A 14,405-nucleotide genomic window follows, 5' to 3' on the forward strand; every position below is an offset into this window, starting at 1 on the left:
TTCCTTGGACTGACGATGGCCGCAATGATATCATGATCCTTTCTTCAAGATCTCATAGACCAAAGGGATATGTTTCTTCTTTTCCAAGAGCTGTCTTCGGCTGGATAGTCTCCAAAGGTTTCACGGCTTCGGTGCGGTCAAACCAAATATACCCGTCAAGCTGCTCATGAAGAAATGCGTGGGAATAATGGGAAGTTCGCTCGGTATCGGGTCGATATATCACACCGATGAATCTTTCAACTCTATCCTCAGCTGCCATTGCCGCTCGCAGAGATCGATCCAAACCACCGCGACGAAAGTCAACCACGAAACTCGGGACACCGGTCTGATGAGCTATCATTTCCCAACTTTCATCCATCGAAGGATTAACATCCATCATCTCCATGTCCTCGTCCCAGTCATGAGCAGCTGCAACGGTACCGGTGTGAGTCCCACAGCCAAGAATGCAGACATTTTCCCGACCTAGTCTTTCCCGGCATAACTGGCCGATGTTGACCTCATTCCGACGAAGTCCCATGCTGGTGTAACGGGCATCACCGACATGCGAGTTGTGAGCCCAGACAATTGCTTTATGTTTAGGTGGTGGTCGGTGCTGCATCAGTCGATGCAGAGTGTCAAACATATGCGTGTCTCGCATTGTCCATGACATTGCCGAGCTCCAATACATTGCTTTATAGTATTTTTCTGCGTCGCGTACCAGATAGGCATTCTGCTTGCCGCTCTGGAACTCCTCCTCCGAGTCGCCACCGCCCACAAGTTCTTTCTCAGTATATTCCATCCTCCGGTTGAGGAGATTTTGCAGAATACCCATAACCTCGCTTTCGCAGTCTTTCATGCCGTGCAGGGAGGCCAGTCCGTATGAAGTAGGATCTTCCACCCATGGTTCCAAGCAACCGTATCGCTTTCTCGCCACCTTGGCTGCTGCGGGGTCTATGCCGTCAAGATAATCGATGACTGCACGGATAGAGGCCCCCATACTGTAAAGATCCAAGCCGTAGAAACCTGCGCGGTTTTCTGGTGGTTGGCGCATGTTCCAGTCGCGTACCCATTCCACCAAGTCTTGCATTTCACGGTTGCGCCACATCCATGATGGAAATCGGTTGAATGGTTCGTGTCCCTTAGCTATGCCACCTATACCTGCTTTAGGTCCCGGTCGCATGCGAACGTAGCGATCGATGGCCTCAGCATCGGGCCAATCTGCTTCGAGGGCAATGATTGTGTAGCCATGTTTTTGGACGAGTCGTTTGGTGATTTCTGCTCGTGCAGAGTAAAATTCCGAGGTGCCGTGGCTGCCATCACCTAATAGAACAAGCTGTTTACCGGCAAATGTATCGAAATGGGACGCGAAGCTGTCGTCATCAATTGCAGGCAAGGGTTGAATTGCCTGATTGAATAACTCCTGTAGATACGTCATGGATGCTCTTGCAACTCGGAGAGGATAGATTTGAATATATCGACGAAATCCGATAATACTATGTTCAACACTAAATTTTCAATGTAAACTTTCTTCAACATTGCGAGGATGTTGTTTGCATAGTTCCAACGGCGGCGACCAAATGATCTCACACCCGAGTAAGTGGCCAGTCACAATGACTTCACGTCCACGGAATAACTCAAAGCCACAGATCAGTCATCTGAACCCTGGGCGAGAGATATAATTTTCTATCCCAGTCGACTCTTGCCACACTTGGCTTCCTGTCGTGGTCTTCTCCGCAAATCATCACTAGAGAGCCCGGTTGCTATGCCTGGAATATTGCAACATGGCACTCCCTATTTGCAGCCCATCGCCAAAGCTCGATCGCTTCCAGCAAGCTATGGAATCGATATATGGGGATTTCAGCAACATCGAAAAACCGGAGAGCTGGAGCCCACCTCAGCGATCGGGGGGCCATCGCGGACGCTACCTTTGGTCGGACGCATTTGGGGTGATCAACCTGTTGACAATGCACAAGGAATACTGCCAGGCAGGTAACGACACTGTCAATGATGACCGATATCTTGTCATAGCCGGCCGCTTGATTGATACCGTGCATGATGTTCTCGGCTGGACAAGAGACGGTCTCTCGCGACTCCCGGGAGCTACGGATGATAATCCGTTGGGTGGCGGACTTCGAATTGGCAAAATGGACGAGCACGGATCTGACTGCGATGGGCAATATCATCACTACTTGACAATCTGGATGTTCGCACTCAATCGCATGTCGAAGGTTTCTGGGAAGAACGCTTATAATCGCATGGCTGTGCAACTGGCACGCGCGATCCATCCCAAGTTTTTCGTTAATCGTTCCGGCCCCAAGCCACGAATGGTTTGGAAGATGTCCATGGATCTTTCTGCGCCGCTTGTTTCTTCCGAGGGAAACTTGGATCCTATTGATGGGTTTGTGGTATTTCGAATACTGCAAGCTGCAGCCATGGAGGCCGGTGATGGTGAAGTACTGACAGAAGAAATCAACGATTACAAACGAGTCATGGAACGCAAGGGCAAACACTTTGTTTCCAGCGATACTTTGGATCTAGGAATGACATTATGGACGACACATTGGTTCTCCGAGAGAGAACAATGGGCCCTGAACTTGTCAGAAAGATGCTTTGAGCAATTATGTTAGTGAAAGTCGGGGGTTCTTTTATGGCCTCTTCCTTTCGAGACTTTTTCTGACTTGTCATTTGCAGATAATCTCTTCGAGATTGATCGATACCTGGAGAGAAATATCAAATTTCGCCTGGCCTTCCGAGAATTTGGCACCTGCATGGGGGCCCAGTGTCAATCAGAGCATATGACAGAAAAGGAGGGATCTGTCGATCTCAAGAATTGGTCCGATTCCATCATCACTGCATGGGATCCATATGTGGATCTCACGATATCACAGGGTCTCACGCCTGGTGATTTGAAGCCCATCACCCATGTGATGTATGCGTCGGCTCTGATTCCGGGAGGTAAGTGCCAGATCTCCGTCACGGTGGAAAACGTTTACAGGATGTACTAAAATCCCTCCCCAAGCTTTCTGTGCAGGTTACTTTGGATCAGAACCTGAATTTGAAGCCGTAATGGATAAGAGGGGCAAGTCGAGTGATCTTTGAGATCATTCCATGAATGCCATAAAAAAATGATTGGGCGCAAATGCTATTTCTAAATTCAGGTTTGCTCCGCACGAATGCAATATATCATACAGCGATACTATTAACAGAAAAAACGCATGAGCCATGTAGGTGCTCAGACTCCCGGAAGGCCAATCATCTCTCTCCAAGGCGCCAATGTTCTTGGGAGGATGTAGACAATATATATGGATGCCAGTGCCACTGACAAACCGGTCCACTAGAGAAATGTTAGTATGATTGATATACACTATTGTAAGAAAAAAAGAGGGCCTTGGTAGCTTCTCACCTTCTCCAGCCACGTATGAAACCAAATAGCCGTCATGAAAAGCATCCACCAGCCAAGTCCAACAACGCTCCAGACTAGGCGCAGGGACCAGGTTCTCATCGTCCCAGGTGTATGCAGTTGTTCACTAGTCAAAGGGCTTGTGGGGTCACTCGGCTTGCGGTCGCGAGTTGTCTCGCCGTTGGCTTGCGAGGTTACGGATGGTGCAGTGAAAGCCCCGACGCCGATCGCCTCGAAAGATAGAAGCGCAGTTGCGAGAACCAGCATGAAGACATGTCCACTGATATCATGCCCACCTTTCCAAGACCCACCAGCAGCCTTGCAAGCGACAGCGCTAAACAGAGTCTCCAAGTGGACGGCTGGGCTCTCCTCTGAGCCTATCTTGCCAACCTCGTTCAATACCTGTTCACATTTTCCGCCCGTGATAACGAAGCTGCGATCAATAATTGCAGGGCCAAAGAACCACTGTGTCATCAAGTACCATATTGAGGTCGCAAGTATATAACGGATGGAGGCCTGGAGGATGCGTCGAGGGCGTGTTTGCTGTTGGGTTTGGGAGGACGAGGACGAAGAGCGGTAGGCTGGTTGGCAAAGGAGAAGTGAGAAGAAGGCTAGTGTTGTCCACAGCCACCCAATTTTCACAAAGTATAGATTGAAGATGTTGTTCTTCCGAGCGAAGTAGTTGACCGGACTTTCGGAGATGTGTAGGTCGGCAGCGAGGGAGGGTGCCAGAGGTCCAGACGGAGACGATGCAGTCGTATGTCCCCTGGATGCGCGCGCTGTTGGAGAGATAATCGAGAAGAGCGATCCCAGCAGCAAGGTCACTGGGTATACCAGAAGGACCACCGGGGACGGAGGGTGTCGGTGGTGTGCGGACATTGTTGTTGTGTGGGACCCAGGGTCAAAAGAGACGGACAAGGCCTGTGTTGGAAGTGTATCGGGTTTAAGATTCTCAGAATAATGTAGAAATCAAGGTAGCGACATAGCTGAGGGCAATTGCGGAGGGGAAGAGCAGAGGGGAGGCTGAATGAAGGAAACCTGACCTGAAGCCAGAAGCTGAAAGAGATGACATCAACTGCAACTGCAACCTGCCGAGGCATCAACATTTGAGGCCTGAGCCCTAAGGCGGTCAACATCATCCCACCACTAGTTAAACACTACTAGTAGTAGTAGTTGGTAGTTACCACATCGGAATTCGGGGGAACATGAGATCCATCTTTATGAAAGGTCGGATAGAAAAATATTGCTCAATTTTTTTGCAGTATTTGATAGCCCTATATGTATGGTATAGGACGAGGACCGATCTGGATGAGTTCGTGTTCAAGCGAATGGGAAAAAGATCACATTCTTCTACTAGTTAACTATTAGCTAGTTTACTAGTAGTAGTCATGATTCCTAACTAATTAAAATAGTGCTCATCTACTCCGCACTCTGCTGATTATTCCGCTTATCAACATCAGTGAGTGGGTATCATGTTGGATTGACGCGGGACGCCCAGAGCGTGCCGAGCTCATCAACTAGTTACTAGTAGCAGATCCCGGGAAATAAAAAACAGCTAACGCTGTGTGGACATCACCTGGGCAAAAGGTATTTCCGGAGGAGAGGACCTTAGAATATGGATCTGGTACAAAAAGGACACTTGCACAAGGTACGAGAGTTGGGCAATTTCTTCAACACACACACACACGTGTTGGTAGTGTAACTCTGTACTTCGTAGGGTATCGGGTTTCACGACTTCAAAATAGCCCACATAGAGAGAGAAGTAACTCTTTCAAGGTTACTCCTGCATCTCCACTCTTAGTGGTGGCCACCGTCCCAGACGGTCGGGTTCTACGTGTGTAGATTAGGTAGGGGAATTCACAGCAAATGTCCAGTTTCCTTGCCCAACATTATGTATCATGTTTGTTATAGAATGGGCCATGAACATGGTATTTCCCCGCCCGATGTGCGATGACCGATCGAGAGGCTCCGCCACTACCCCCGGGCACGCAATGCAAACAGCTTAGCGCGCAGGGTTTAGTTGATATTTGATGTCGTACACTATTCATTCAATTAAATTTCCGTATGAAATTAAGTGCGTCAAGACAGAGAAGAAACAATGGAACCAGAACCTTTCCCGGCCTGGTTCAGTCCCAGTTCATTGGAAGCCAGCGGGTCCGTTCTTGACTAGGGTTTGTGCGGATCATCACCGCTCTTTGGGGAGGCACCATTGGCAGATGCTTCCCTAAGCAAAGAGAATGCCTAGAAGAACCCTGCCCAGGCTGAAACCAAGTTGTCGGGTCCGTAAAAAGGAAATTAGGCCCTTGCTGGGGGGTGCGGAGTGTGAGATGCGAAATCGAAATGGGCGGCCGAGATGAGCGAAAGGCGGACCCGACACTGCGGTACCCTAACAGAAACAGCAGAACAACTCTTCAAGCTGGAGGGGGTCATAAGACTAAAAGACAACTTCCCCGGGCGGACTGGTTTCTTGTCATTCTCTTCTCTCTCCTTCTTTACTTGTTCCGCGCGCTTCTTTCTCGTTTTGTCTCCTACTTTGTGGTCCATCCGATCGATCCCTGACCTGGCCCTCGCCAGATAGGCCAGGGGGGGGGCATTGGCCATGCATCACCAGTCGGATCGCGGCTCGCATGCTATGGAACTCGACGTGTGTTCTCTCCCTAGATTTACTAATTCTGTGAAGAGCCACACTAACCCATTTTTTATCATTATTTTGGATATACAGCTGTCGGATGCCGACTCAGCATATGATGGCTCGTGAGTCAACGGTCGCATTTCCAAGCCTTTTGGCATCTCATCTCTCTAACCCTTGGATAAAGGATAAGCAATCAGAGCTACACTGAGAGCATCACATCAACGACTTTCGATTACCAGTAAGTGCACTTTGAAATGGCCGTGCCAGAAATTCCACCTCTAACTTGATCTTCAAACAGATATGAGGTGAATTTCCCAATGACCGAGCCTCGGAACGCGTGTGTTAAGTCTAGTAGAACGGTCGCAGATATCATTCATTCCACGAGGGCGAATATCTCCTGGTACGCAAATATCTTACTCAATTACCGGAGTCCAATTTAACTGACCTTATGACATAGCCCAATGATGAGCAAGAACAAGATCGTCTTGATCTAGTCAGTTTGCTTGATTCTCACAAACCCACAAGTCCCGCGGCTAACTTCAACCCCACATCAGAGTCATCATATCTATTTAATGCTGCTCAAAGGAGAGCTTTTTTTGGCACCAATCAAAAATCCAGGCCGAGTGCTAGACCTTGGGACTGGGACTGGAATATGGGCCCTCGATTTTGCAGAGTAAGCGCTCATAATCGACCGCCACCAAAGACAAGCACTTTACTGACTCGATCCAGTGATAATCCTGACTCGGAAGTCATTGGTATGTCAATATTGTGAAATGCAAAAATCATTATCCACTTAACTAATTTATGTCAGGTATTGATCTGAGTCCTATCCAGCCTGCATGGTAAGAAATCCTCATCCCTATTACCACAATGGAAATAGTTAACATTTTCAGGGTACCACCAAACTGTCGGTTCGAAGTCGATGACTTTGAAGAGCCATGGACTTATAGCCAAAAGTTTGACTATATTCATGGACGAGAGATGGAAGGTAGCATTCGTGACCACAATCAATTATTCGATCGAGCGCTCGAAAATTTGAATCCAAACGGCTGGTTAGAAATGGCCAGCATGGAAGTGAACACCTTCTCAGATGATGAGACTCATCTCAAAGCGCCAAATATGCTAGAAATCGCGAAGAACCTGCACGCAGCTTCAAAGCTTTTCGGAAAGGATATGTCATCTGTATCAAGCTGGAAAGAGCGCATGGAGAAGGCAGGATTTATCAACGTCAAAGAAGAAGTATACAAGGTTTGTCGTGGTGGTTTTCTGATATTGCTCCGAAAGATGCTTACTTTCTATAGCTCCCTCAAAGCCCATGGTCCAAGGATCCAAAGCTCAGAGAGCTCGGAAAGTTCCACCAACTGAACATGCTTGAGGCTATGCCTCCATATAGTTATGCGCTGTTCACTCGCTTGCTTGGCTGGAACCGCGTACAGATCGAAGTACTGCTAGCAGGAGTACGTCGCGAGCTGAAAGATCTCTCGCTTCATCTTTATACGAACGTACACATTATCTACGGGCAAAAGCCTGGATAACATAAGAATATCCCCCCCAAAAAAATAAAGAGCAAAAAGTATTTAATTATTGACGAAATCATGAAGATATCCCATTCAAGTTTTCGATCTTATAACGGCTATCTATGCTTCTCTGAAATCAGACCACTGTAGTCATAATTAGCCAAGTTAGTTAAAAAGGGGGTCCCTTTTAACTCACTACTCATCAGATCTCTCCAAAGCTCATCCATATAAAAGAGAGACGAGATGTGACCCCCGGGAATCAATTTCAGCGTCGCCGATCGGTAATTTTTCAAAAGCCAGGAATTGGTGCTTCCCCCAATCTGATCGCTTTTTGACCCGACTATCAAGATAGGCTTAGATCCGTGCTGATCATCAAGCATCCTCGGATCGAACCCCCAATCGGAGTGGATAATGTCCGATACTTCCATGAACCCGTCCCAGTTGAGACAACACTTCATCGTCCCCTTGGCCATCTGGTCAATAAATTCATCCTCTTTCAATGAACTCTTCTCTAGCCAAGATTCCATTGTTGACCTCTCTTTCTCATCCATATTAGCGATGAGCGTTTTATGTAAAAAACTCCTAGTGCCATCCAGAGACTTCAGCTTGGACCCAATAGCGACCCGGAAAACCCATTGAAGCAGATGAAAAGGGATAAACTGCGTAGGTGGTCCAAATGAGAACCAATTTTGCCAGTTCAGTGTCTTCGCATAGCCCTCGTGATAGTGTAAAGGAGAGAAGCCGGCCAGCAGGAGACATCCTGCAATTTTGCGTCCAGCTGGGAATAAGTCGTAGCCTGCTCCGTATAGCATTTGCGCCGGGACCGTCCCGTAAGATCCACCCGCAATATACAGTTTATCAAACTCATCTGTGGGGTACAAAAAATGGAGAAGGGCGATCATGTCTTTCGCCAGGCATACTTGGTAAGGAACAGAAGTGTCTCGCGTACTGCTGTTGCCCATGCCCGATAATGTTGGGGCAATCCAATGCGCTCCAACCTCGCGACATGGCTCTGGAACTCTTGCTGCGGATCCAACGCTAAACAGCCCGGTGAAGAAAATCACCACCGTACGTGATGTCTTTGGGCCGTTATGCGCATATGCTAGTCGTCGCCCATCCGGTAAGATCAAGACGTGCTCTGTTTCTCCTGCCACTCTCTCATCGTCGCCAGTACTTGCCATTACTGTTGCGCCGTGAAGGAAGCTTGCGGGGTGGTTTCCAGTCGACCATAATATGAATTTTTCAAAGGCGAGTTAGGCACGCGACCGTTGAGGCGGGCGAATGTAATGAATAGGAGGAAGCAAAAGGGGACCGCTCGTTTCCCAACGGGCTCGGGTAAGAACCCTTGTCGGTGATACAAGCCACTAAATTAATGTAGGCAGCAGCCCCACTGGGATGTGACTGTTCTAATTCTCAAACAGGGAAGACTGTTCCGACGAAATGTCCAGTCATATTCGAGGCAAGGATTCCGCAATTTCTGTCTACTAGTACTTCGCGGAGTACACATCTGTCCATGCCAAGAAAATATCTATTGTGTGATCAATCAATTTCTCGCTTATGTCTATTCAAGATCGCTTGTAAACAAAATAATCACGGTAGATGTGTAAACTCCGACATGATTTCCATTCGCTTCGCTCCAGAGAAAATGCAATTTAGAACATTGAGTGCCATTTAATTTATGCGGGCGTTATCCATATCAGCAATGATGTTCGAGAGTGAAGTCGATTGATGCAACCGCACATCGTTGCGTGTTTGCTTCCATCCGAGGATTTGATTCATTTCGTCATTTTCATGGCGTGGCTGGTCAGGGGTTGCCGGACTTCCAATATACTCAACAGAAATATCCTCTGGTGTTCGAGTGATGATAATCTTCGGGATTGGTTTGGCAGGCTCGGGCTTAGATGAAATCGCATCGCCAGGCAACTCGGCGATTATAGTTTGGGGAAGTACTGAGTCGGAAGGAAGCTCGATGGGACCTTGGGGTTCGATTGGGGCCGTGGTAAACACGGCTTCGCCTGCAAGTTCAGGAGTAGGTTTCCTGGTAGCCTCTAGCTCCGAGAAGTGCTGGGGGTGTGATTCATCCGAATCAGGGCCAGACTTCGAAGTCTCTTCCTGAGGAGGGACGAGATTCTTAAGGTGGGCGAAGACTTTATCGAGTCTTTCTTGGTGTAATATCAAATTGGACTGCTTTTCGTAGGCTTTCAGACAATCCTCATTCTTCCAGCGTTTCTTGTTCGACGAGGTAATTTTGCCCTTGCGCTTCACCATATCCAGGCGATGCGGCTCGAGGAGTTTCACCAAAATTTGACCTGCTTGCAACGCGTCGTTGATAGTGGAGTTGATCCATTGGTGCTCGATCTCTCCCAGCAAACTCGACTTTGAGTTCCGAAGTTGCTTTGCTTGGTGCAATTGGAAAAAGGTAGTATCGGTCATATTGAGTAGCTCTCGGATTTGTAGTTCTTGTTGTTGATCTTTGCTAGAAGGGTCGATCAACTGGTATTTTGGCGGCATAGAGTCTGTTGATGATTCGGAGAGGGCGTGTCCGGATTTTGATGAGATTAATGATACTGGGGACTCTGATGATTCTGATGACTGCGAGGTCTGAGGTGATTCGGGTGCAGTAGAATTATGCGGCGGCTGCGATTTTGGTGATGATTTGGACGACGTCGATTGCTGGGACCCTTGTATGCTTTGCGGAGAAGGCTCGGCGGACAGACTAGGCTGGTGGTGCAAGGACGAGGAAAGCGACACCGTTGATTCGGAAGCTTGGATATTTTGACCCTGGTGGTTCTCGAGGGCTTTATTCGGGGCGTGAGGTAATTTCTGCAGTCGGTCGGTTGACTGGTAAAGCTTGACTGCTGAGCGATTCAGCATCTCAGCGGTCGATTGGCGGCACCGAGCCTTCGAGTTTTTCCAGGTATTTGTAGATCGTTGCCATGCATCCACGGTTGACTGATGGCATCGATCCTTCGAGTTTGTCACCGAATTCGAAGAACGGTGCCAGACGTCTGTGGTGTTTTGCTCATATCGACTTTTAGTGTTAGAGAGCGAATCGGAGGATCGATGCCATGCTTCCACTGTCGCTTGGTGATATTTTTCCTTAGAATCAAACCAGGCTTGAGTAGAGCGACGCCACATATCTTTTGTTGACTGGTGCCATTTGTTTGCTGGCAGTCGTGGCGGTTCGTCCGCTTGGGCTTGCGCGTTTGCAGTCGCCATTTTGGTGGATTTATTAGGATGTATGTACGTGAAGTTAAGATCAGGAGCGTATAGATGGAAAACTCGTCGACAAAAGGCCGAACCAGGGCTTCACAGTAAGCAAGTTTTGAACATTCAGGTGGGTTGCCTAGCCCGGGGGTTGTTCAAGTTGTTATAGGTTCCGAGCGACCGGAGAAGTCTGTGGCGGTTTTCAATCAACCTGACGCCCCTGAGTGTAAGCTTGACATGTTGGCATGGGCACGGTCGGAACTGCATTGTTTGGGGGCTTAGAGGCCTCAAGAGCCACTACATGTTTATCAGCCTAGAAATGGATAAGGATCGCCCTTGTTCGTCAACGAGATTGGCCGGTATTCTGCGGGACTGGCACGCGGGTTGGCGCAGGCTGGGGGCCAAAACTGAAGGTGGAGAATCTACCCCAGTATCATTGGCTCGTTCGTATCAAACGCAGTTTTCACAGCCTTGCTATTTTTATCATGCAAAGCGGGGAGAGTGTTTTTGTTCTCTCCATACGATACCCTTCAGCCCTGTAGAATCATCGCTGAGGCACATGGGAACATCTCTACACATAGTCCTTAGTATCGAGCCTAGTACCTAGTAGCCTTGACTCTAATAAAATTAACGAGCCTCTTGGGCAAGCTCAACTCTATTTTACAATGACGCCTGGGTGTTGAAAATTTGTTTTCAATGCTGAAATGAATTCTGCAACTTTCTAACTCAATAGCATGTGAGTCTGAAGAAAAATAATGATATTCATCGCTGAGGTTTCAACTCGAAATAAATTTGAATTGTACATAGTAATAGCCATAAATTAATAACCCCTAACAGCTCCCGCTATAAATTGCAGTCCTGAATCAATATTACCTAGGTACAAGTAATAAAAATGATTTAAAATAAAAGTACATCTTCGTAGTTTGTTTCGCAACCCCCCCCCCCTCTGGTTTGACTATTGAGAATAGTAGTATTCTCGAGCAGATCCAGACTTATGGTCCCCTTTCCCTTTGATATCGTAAGATTCGCTGTACGGGGGCGGGCAATTGTTCATTGACTTCGGCTGGTACATTGGCGAGTCTTGGACAGAACGGGACGAGCCTTGCTGCATATGATTCCCATTATATGATTGCTGGTCAGGGCTGGTGCCCCATTGCGGGTATTGATTGTTTGGCTGTGCTTGATACATGTGGCTCATTTTTGTATCGTTTTGGCCTTGATATGGTGGCATATTCTGATTTTGGCGCTTTTGTTTCTTGTCTTCATGGTCGTTTGCGGCCCTATTGAGTTATAATCAGTACAGTATCTATTATCAATGTCTCAAATTGAGAGATATTACTTACTTTGAGACAGCTTTCACGAGACCGTAGCCGCCAGCCAAGACAAGACCGGTTTTGAAAAGACCCATTTTGTTTATAAAAGTTGGAGAAGATGATAGATAAAGTGAAAATTGCCAAATATCAAGCTTTCGAATTGATATCTGGATGGTTCGTCAATTGAATGAATTTTTAAAATTTTTACAGGATGAATGCTCAGTATTTATAAGAAATCTTCCTCCAATTCCCTGGCATAGAATTGCTGCCTTCCTCTGAAAATAGCTCGGTTTTTGCAGATGACGATCAAACTCAGCCTTGTTCCGGTGGGGCCAACCAGGGAAATAGTGCCACCTTACGCCCGTAACGAATGAAGCCTTTTCCGACCAATGAAATGCCTTAAAGAAATGGCTTGTTCCGCGCTATTCCTAAAACTATACAATAAACCGAAGACGAAAGCGAGTTTCTTATGGGGGCCGAACCCGTTCAATAAATTACTCATCCCAGTTCGTTCCCATTGCTGCGCCAAGTGACGACAAGACACACACTAATGACACTCTACGCTGAGCAAACATCACAAACCCGAGACCGAGCAGCTGCAACCAAACCATTCTCAGATTCACTGTCGATTACATTTCTCAAGCCACAGTCCTTGGTGAATACCTAGGTACTACCCATGCCACCGCACCTGAGCCACCGCAAGTCCACCACCGGCTGCCTGAGATGCAAAGGACGAAAGGTTAAGGTGAGGACCCATATTGCAGCTCGGATCATACATATGCCAATCCTTCTATAGTGCGACGAGAAGCGGCCTCGGTGCAGTCATTGCGCCCGACACAATGTCCTATGCGAATGGCCTCCGCTAGAGACTCGCATCTACAAACCTAATCAATTAAAGTCACCAAAGGGACCTTCCAGGAGACCAGCCCAGTCAAGTCCTCGTCCAGGACTCTTTTCTCCCGAGTTGGGTGCGCTGCAGGTTCTTGAACTACGTCTTATGCATCACTGGACAACAGCAACAGCAGATACCATGAGCTCCGCACAGCTAGCATCCGTGAAAGAGATGTGGAGTGTATCTGTGCCCCAAATGGCGTTTGAATATGAGCCACTTCTGCACACATTACTCGCGCTCGGGGCAGCGCATCGATCGACACTAATTCCCAATGAGGCGAAGTCTTTGCGCTCAGTCTATCAAGGGTATATCGATTCGGCTCTCCAACGGCACAGACCAGTCACATCCACCTTGGACGAGAACACAAGCGAGGCAGTATGCCTCAATGCAATGTTAATCTCACTTTACACTTTATGGTTAAGGTCGGAGCCTTCGACAGAGCCCTATGAGCCCCCGATGATGTGGCTTTCTATGGCACATGGAATTCGAACCATCATGAAAAGCGTTTTCCATCAGCTGATTCGAAACAATTCTCGGCTATGTCCCCTACTTTTTGCACAGCCCACCCTTTGGGATAAAAAGGAACCGATCCGTGCATATGAGGGGCCTTTGAGACCATTCCATTTCCTTCTCGAATATCGTGCCGAGGAAGAGGTTATGCATGATAAAGATGTGGAGGCATATACCGTAGCCGTTGAACACCTCGAGCGCCTATACATCGCGATTGAAACAAGTGAGCCGGCGTTCATGATTCGCAAAATATTTGTCGGGTTTCCACCGGTAGTATCTCGAGACTTCATTCAGCTGGTTTCTGAGAAGCGACCTCGCGCTCTCGCAATTTTAGGCCGACTGTTTGCCATGGGCAAGACAGTAGAGAATATCTGGTGGCTTGATGGAATTCCTGAGAAGGAGGTCATTGGTATCAACAGCATCATGCCTATTCCATGGAAGTGGACAATGGATTGGCCTCTTAACCTCATCTCAAAGAAGTCACCTATCAACCATGCTTCCCCTGTCGCCGGTAAGACGGCAATGACTACTTTCTTTTGAAATCACGGTATAAAATAGTCTGAGCTCATACTAGTAGTAATAATTCCAGATGTATAAAATAAATTTGAACATACATTAAAATGCCCGAATTAAAGATCTACCTAGGTAGGAAATATCGCTCTATTTGAGCACCTACCCAGGTGCCCACTGGCAGGTGCCCAGATGGGCAAGAAAAATAGTATATAGTGAATGAGTTGCCATGTAGTCATGGTTGTCCCTGTTGTCATTGAGTTGAGCAATAATGCTAGCATTGAACTAGATTTATGATGAAGACTTGGAAATGCTAGTGGGGAAAATGGGGCACAGGCCGCCTAGATTATGTTCCACGCTAAGCATCGGGTTCGGTTAGGTCTCCCCATGGGAAAAGTGCCCGAGGATTGGAACGGCAGCGCTAATTGGTGTACAGCCTCATGGT

General features: G+C 47.7%; 8 protein-coding genes across 8 annotated transcripts; 3 read left to right on the forward strand and 5 right to left on the reverse strand.

The window, feature by feature from the left end:
* Window positions 1–52: 52 nt before the first annotated feature.
* N7533_002818 (putative erythromycin esterase) lies at window positions 53–1,414 on the reverse strand (the record flags this gene model as incomplete). The annotated part of the gene is made up of 1 exon (XM_057099468.1): window positions 53–1,414. One exon carries the CDS (start codon window positions 1,412–1,414, stop codon window positions 53–55), a length of 1,362 nt encoding a protein of 453 aa, XP_056964604.1.
* A 346-nt stretch (window positions 1,415–1,760) lies between these two features.
* Window positions 1,761–3,078, forward strand: N7533_002819 (uncharacterized protein; the record flags this gene model as incomplete). The annotated part of the gene is made up of 3 exons (XM_057099469.1): window positions 1,761–2,601; window positions 2,671–2,934; window positions 2,999–3,078. 3 exons carry the CDS (start codon window positions 1,761–1,763, stop codon window positions 3,076–3,078), a joined length of 1,185 nt encoding a protein of 394 aa, XP_056964605.1.
* Window positions 3,079–3,211: 133 nt separating this feature from the next.
* N7533_002820 (putative inositol phospholipid biosynthesis protein Scs3) lies at window positions 3,212–4,258 on the reverse strand (the record flags this gene model as incomplete). Its single annotated transcript, XM_057099470.1, has 2 exons — window positions 3,212–3,313; window positions 3,383–4,258. The coding sequence occupies 2 exons, from the start codon at window positions 4,256–4,258 to the stop codon at window positions 3,212–3,214; spliced, it is 978 nt and encodes a 325-aa protein (XP_056964606.1).
* A 2,325-nt stretch (window positions 4,259–6,583) lies between these two features.
* On the forward strand, window positions 6,584–7,546 carry N7533_002821 (class I SAM-dependent methyltransferase; the record flags this gene model as incomplete). Its single annotated transcript, XM_057099471.1, has 5 exons — window positions 6,584–6,684; window positions 6,741–6,766; window positions 6,823–6,853; window positions 6,905–7,259; window positions 7,313–7,546. The coding sequence occupies 5 exons, from the start codon at window positions 6,584–6,586 to the stop codon at window positions 7,544–7,546; spliced, it is 747 nt and encodes a 248-aa protein (XP_056964607.1).
* Window positions 7,547–7,664: 118 nt separating this feature from the next.
* Window positions 7,665–8,709, reverse strand: N7533_002822 (alpha/beta fold hydrolase; the record flags this gene model as incomplete). Its single annotated transcript, XM_057099472.1, has 2 exons — window positions 7,665–7,672; window positions 7,725–8,709. The coding sequence occupies 2 exons, from the start codon at window positions 8,707–8,709 to the stop codon at window positions 7,665–7,667; spliced, it is 993 nt and encodes a 330-aa protein (XP_056964608.1).
* Window positions 8,710–9,199: 490 nt separating this feature from the next.
* N7533_002823 (uncharacterized protein) lies at window positions 9,200–10,747 on the reverse strand (the record flags this gene model as incomplete). Its single annotated transcript, XM_057099473.1, has 1 exon — window positions 9,200–10,747. The coding sequence occupies one exon, from the start codon at window positions 10,745–10,747 to the stop codon at window positions 9,200–9,202; it is 1,548 nt and encodes a 515-aa protein (XP_056964609.1).
* A 943-nt stretch (window positions 10,748–11,690) lies between these two features.
* N7533_002824 (uncharacterized protein) lies at window positions 11,691–12,143 on the reverse strand (the record flags this gene model as incomplete). The annotated part of the gene is made up of 2 exons (XM_057099474.1): window positions 11,691–12,015; window positions 12,079–12,143. The coding sequence occupies 2 exons, from the start codon at window positions 12,141–12,143 to the stop codon at window positions 11,691–11,693; spliced, it is 390 nt and encodes a 129-aa protein (XP_056964610.1).
* Window positions 12,144–12,724: 581 nt separating this feature from the next.
* Window positions 12,725–13,990, forward strand: N7533_002825 (Zn(II)2Cys6 transcription factor domain-containing protein; the record flags this gene model as incomplete). The annotated part of the gene is made up of 2 exons (XM_057099475.1): window positions 12,725–12,793; window positions 12,845–13,990. The coding sequence occupies 2 exons, from the start codon at window positions 12,725–12,727 to the stop codon at window positions 13,988–13,990; spliced, it is 1,215 nt and encodes a 404-aa protein (XP_056964611.1).
* Window positions 13,991–14,405: the final 415 nt, after the last annotated feature.

Source organism: Penicillium manginii (genome assembly GCF_028828005.1).
Source record: "Penicillium manginii strain IBT 31320 chromosome Unknown utg000002l:1.0-5564898.0:1.0-5567710.0, whole genome shotgun sequence".
NCBI lineage: Eukaryota > Fungi > Ascomycota > Eurotiomycetes > Eurotiales > Aspergillaceae > Penicillium > Penicillium manginii.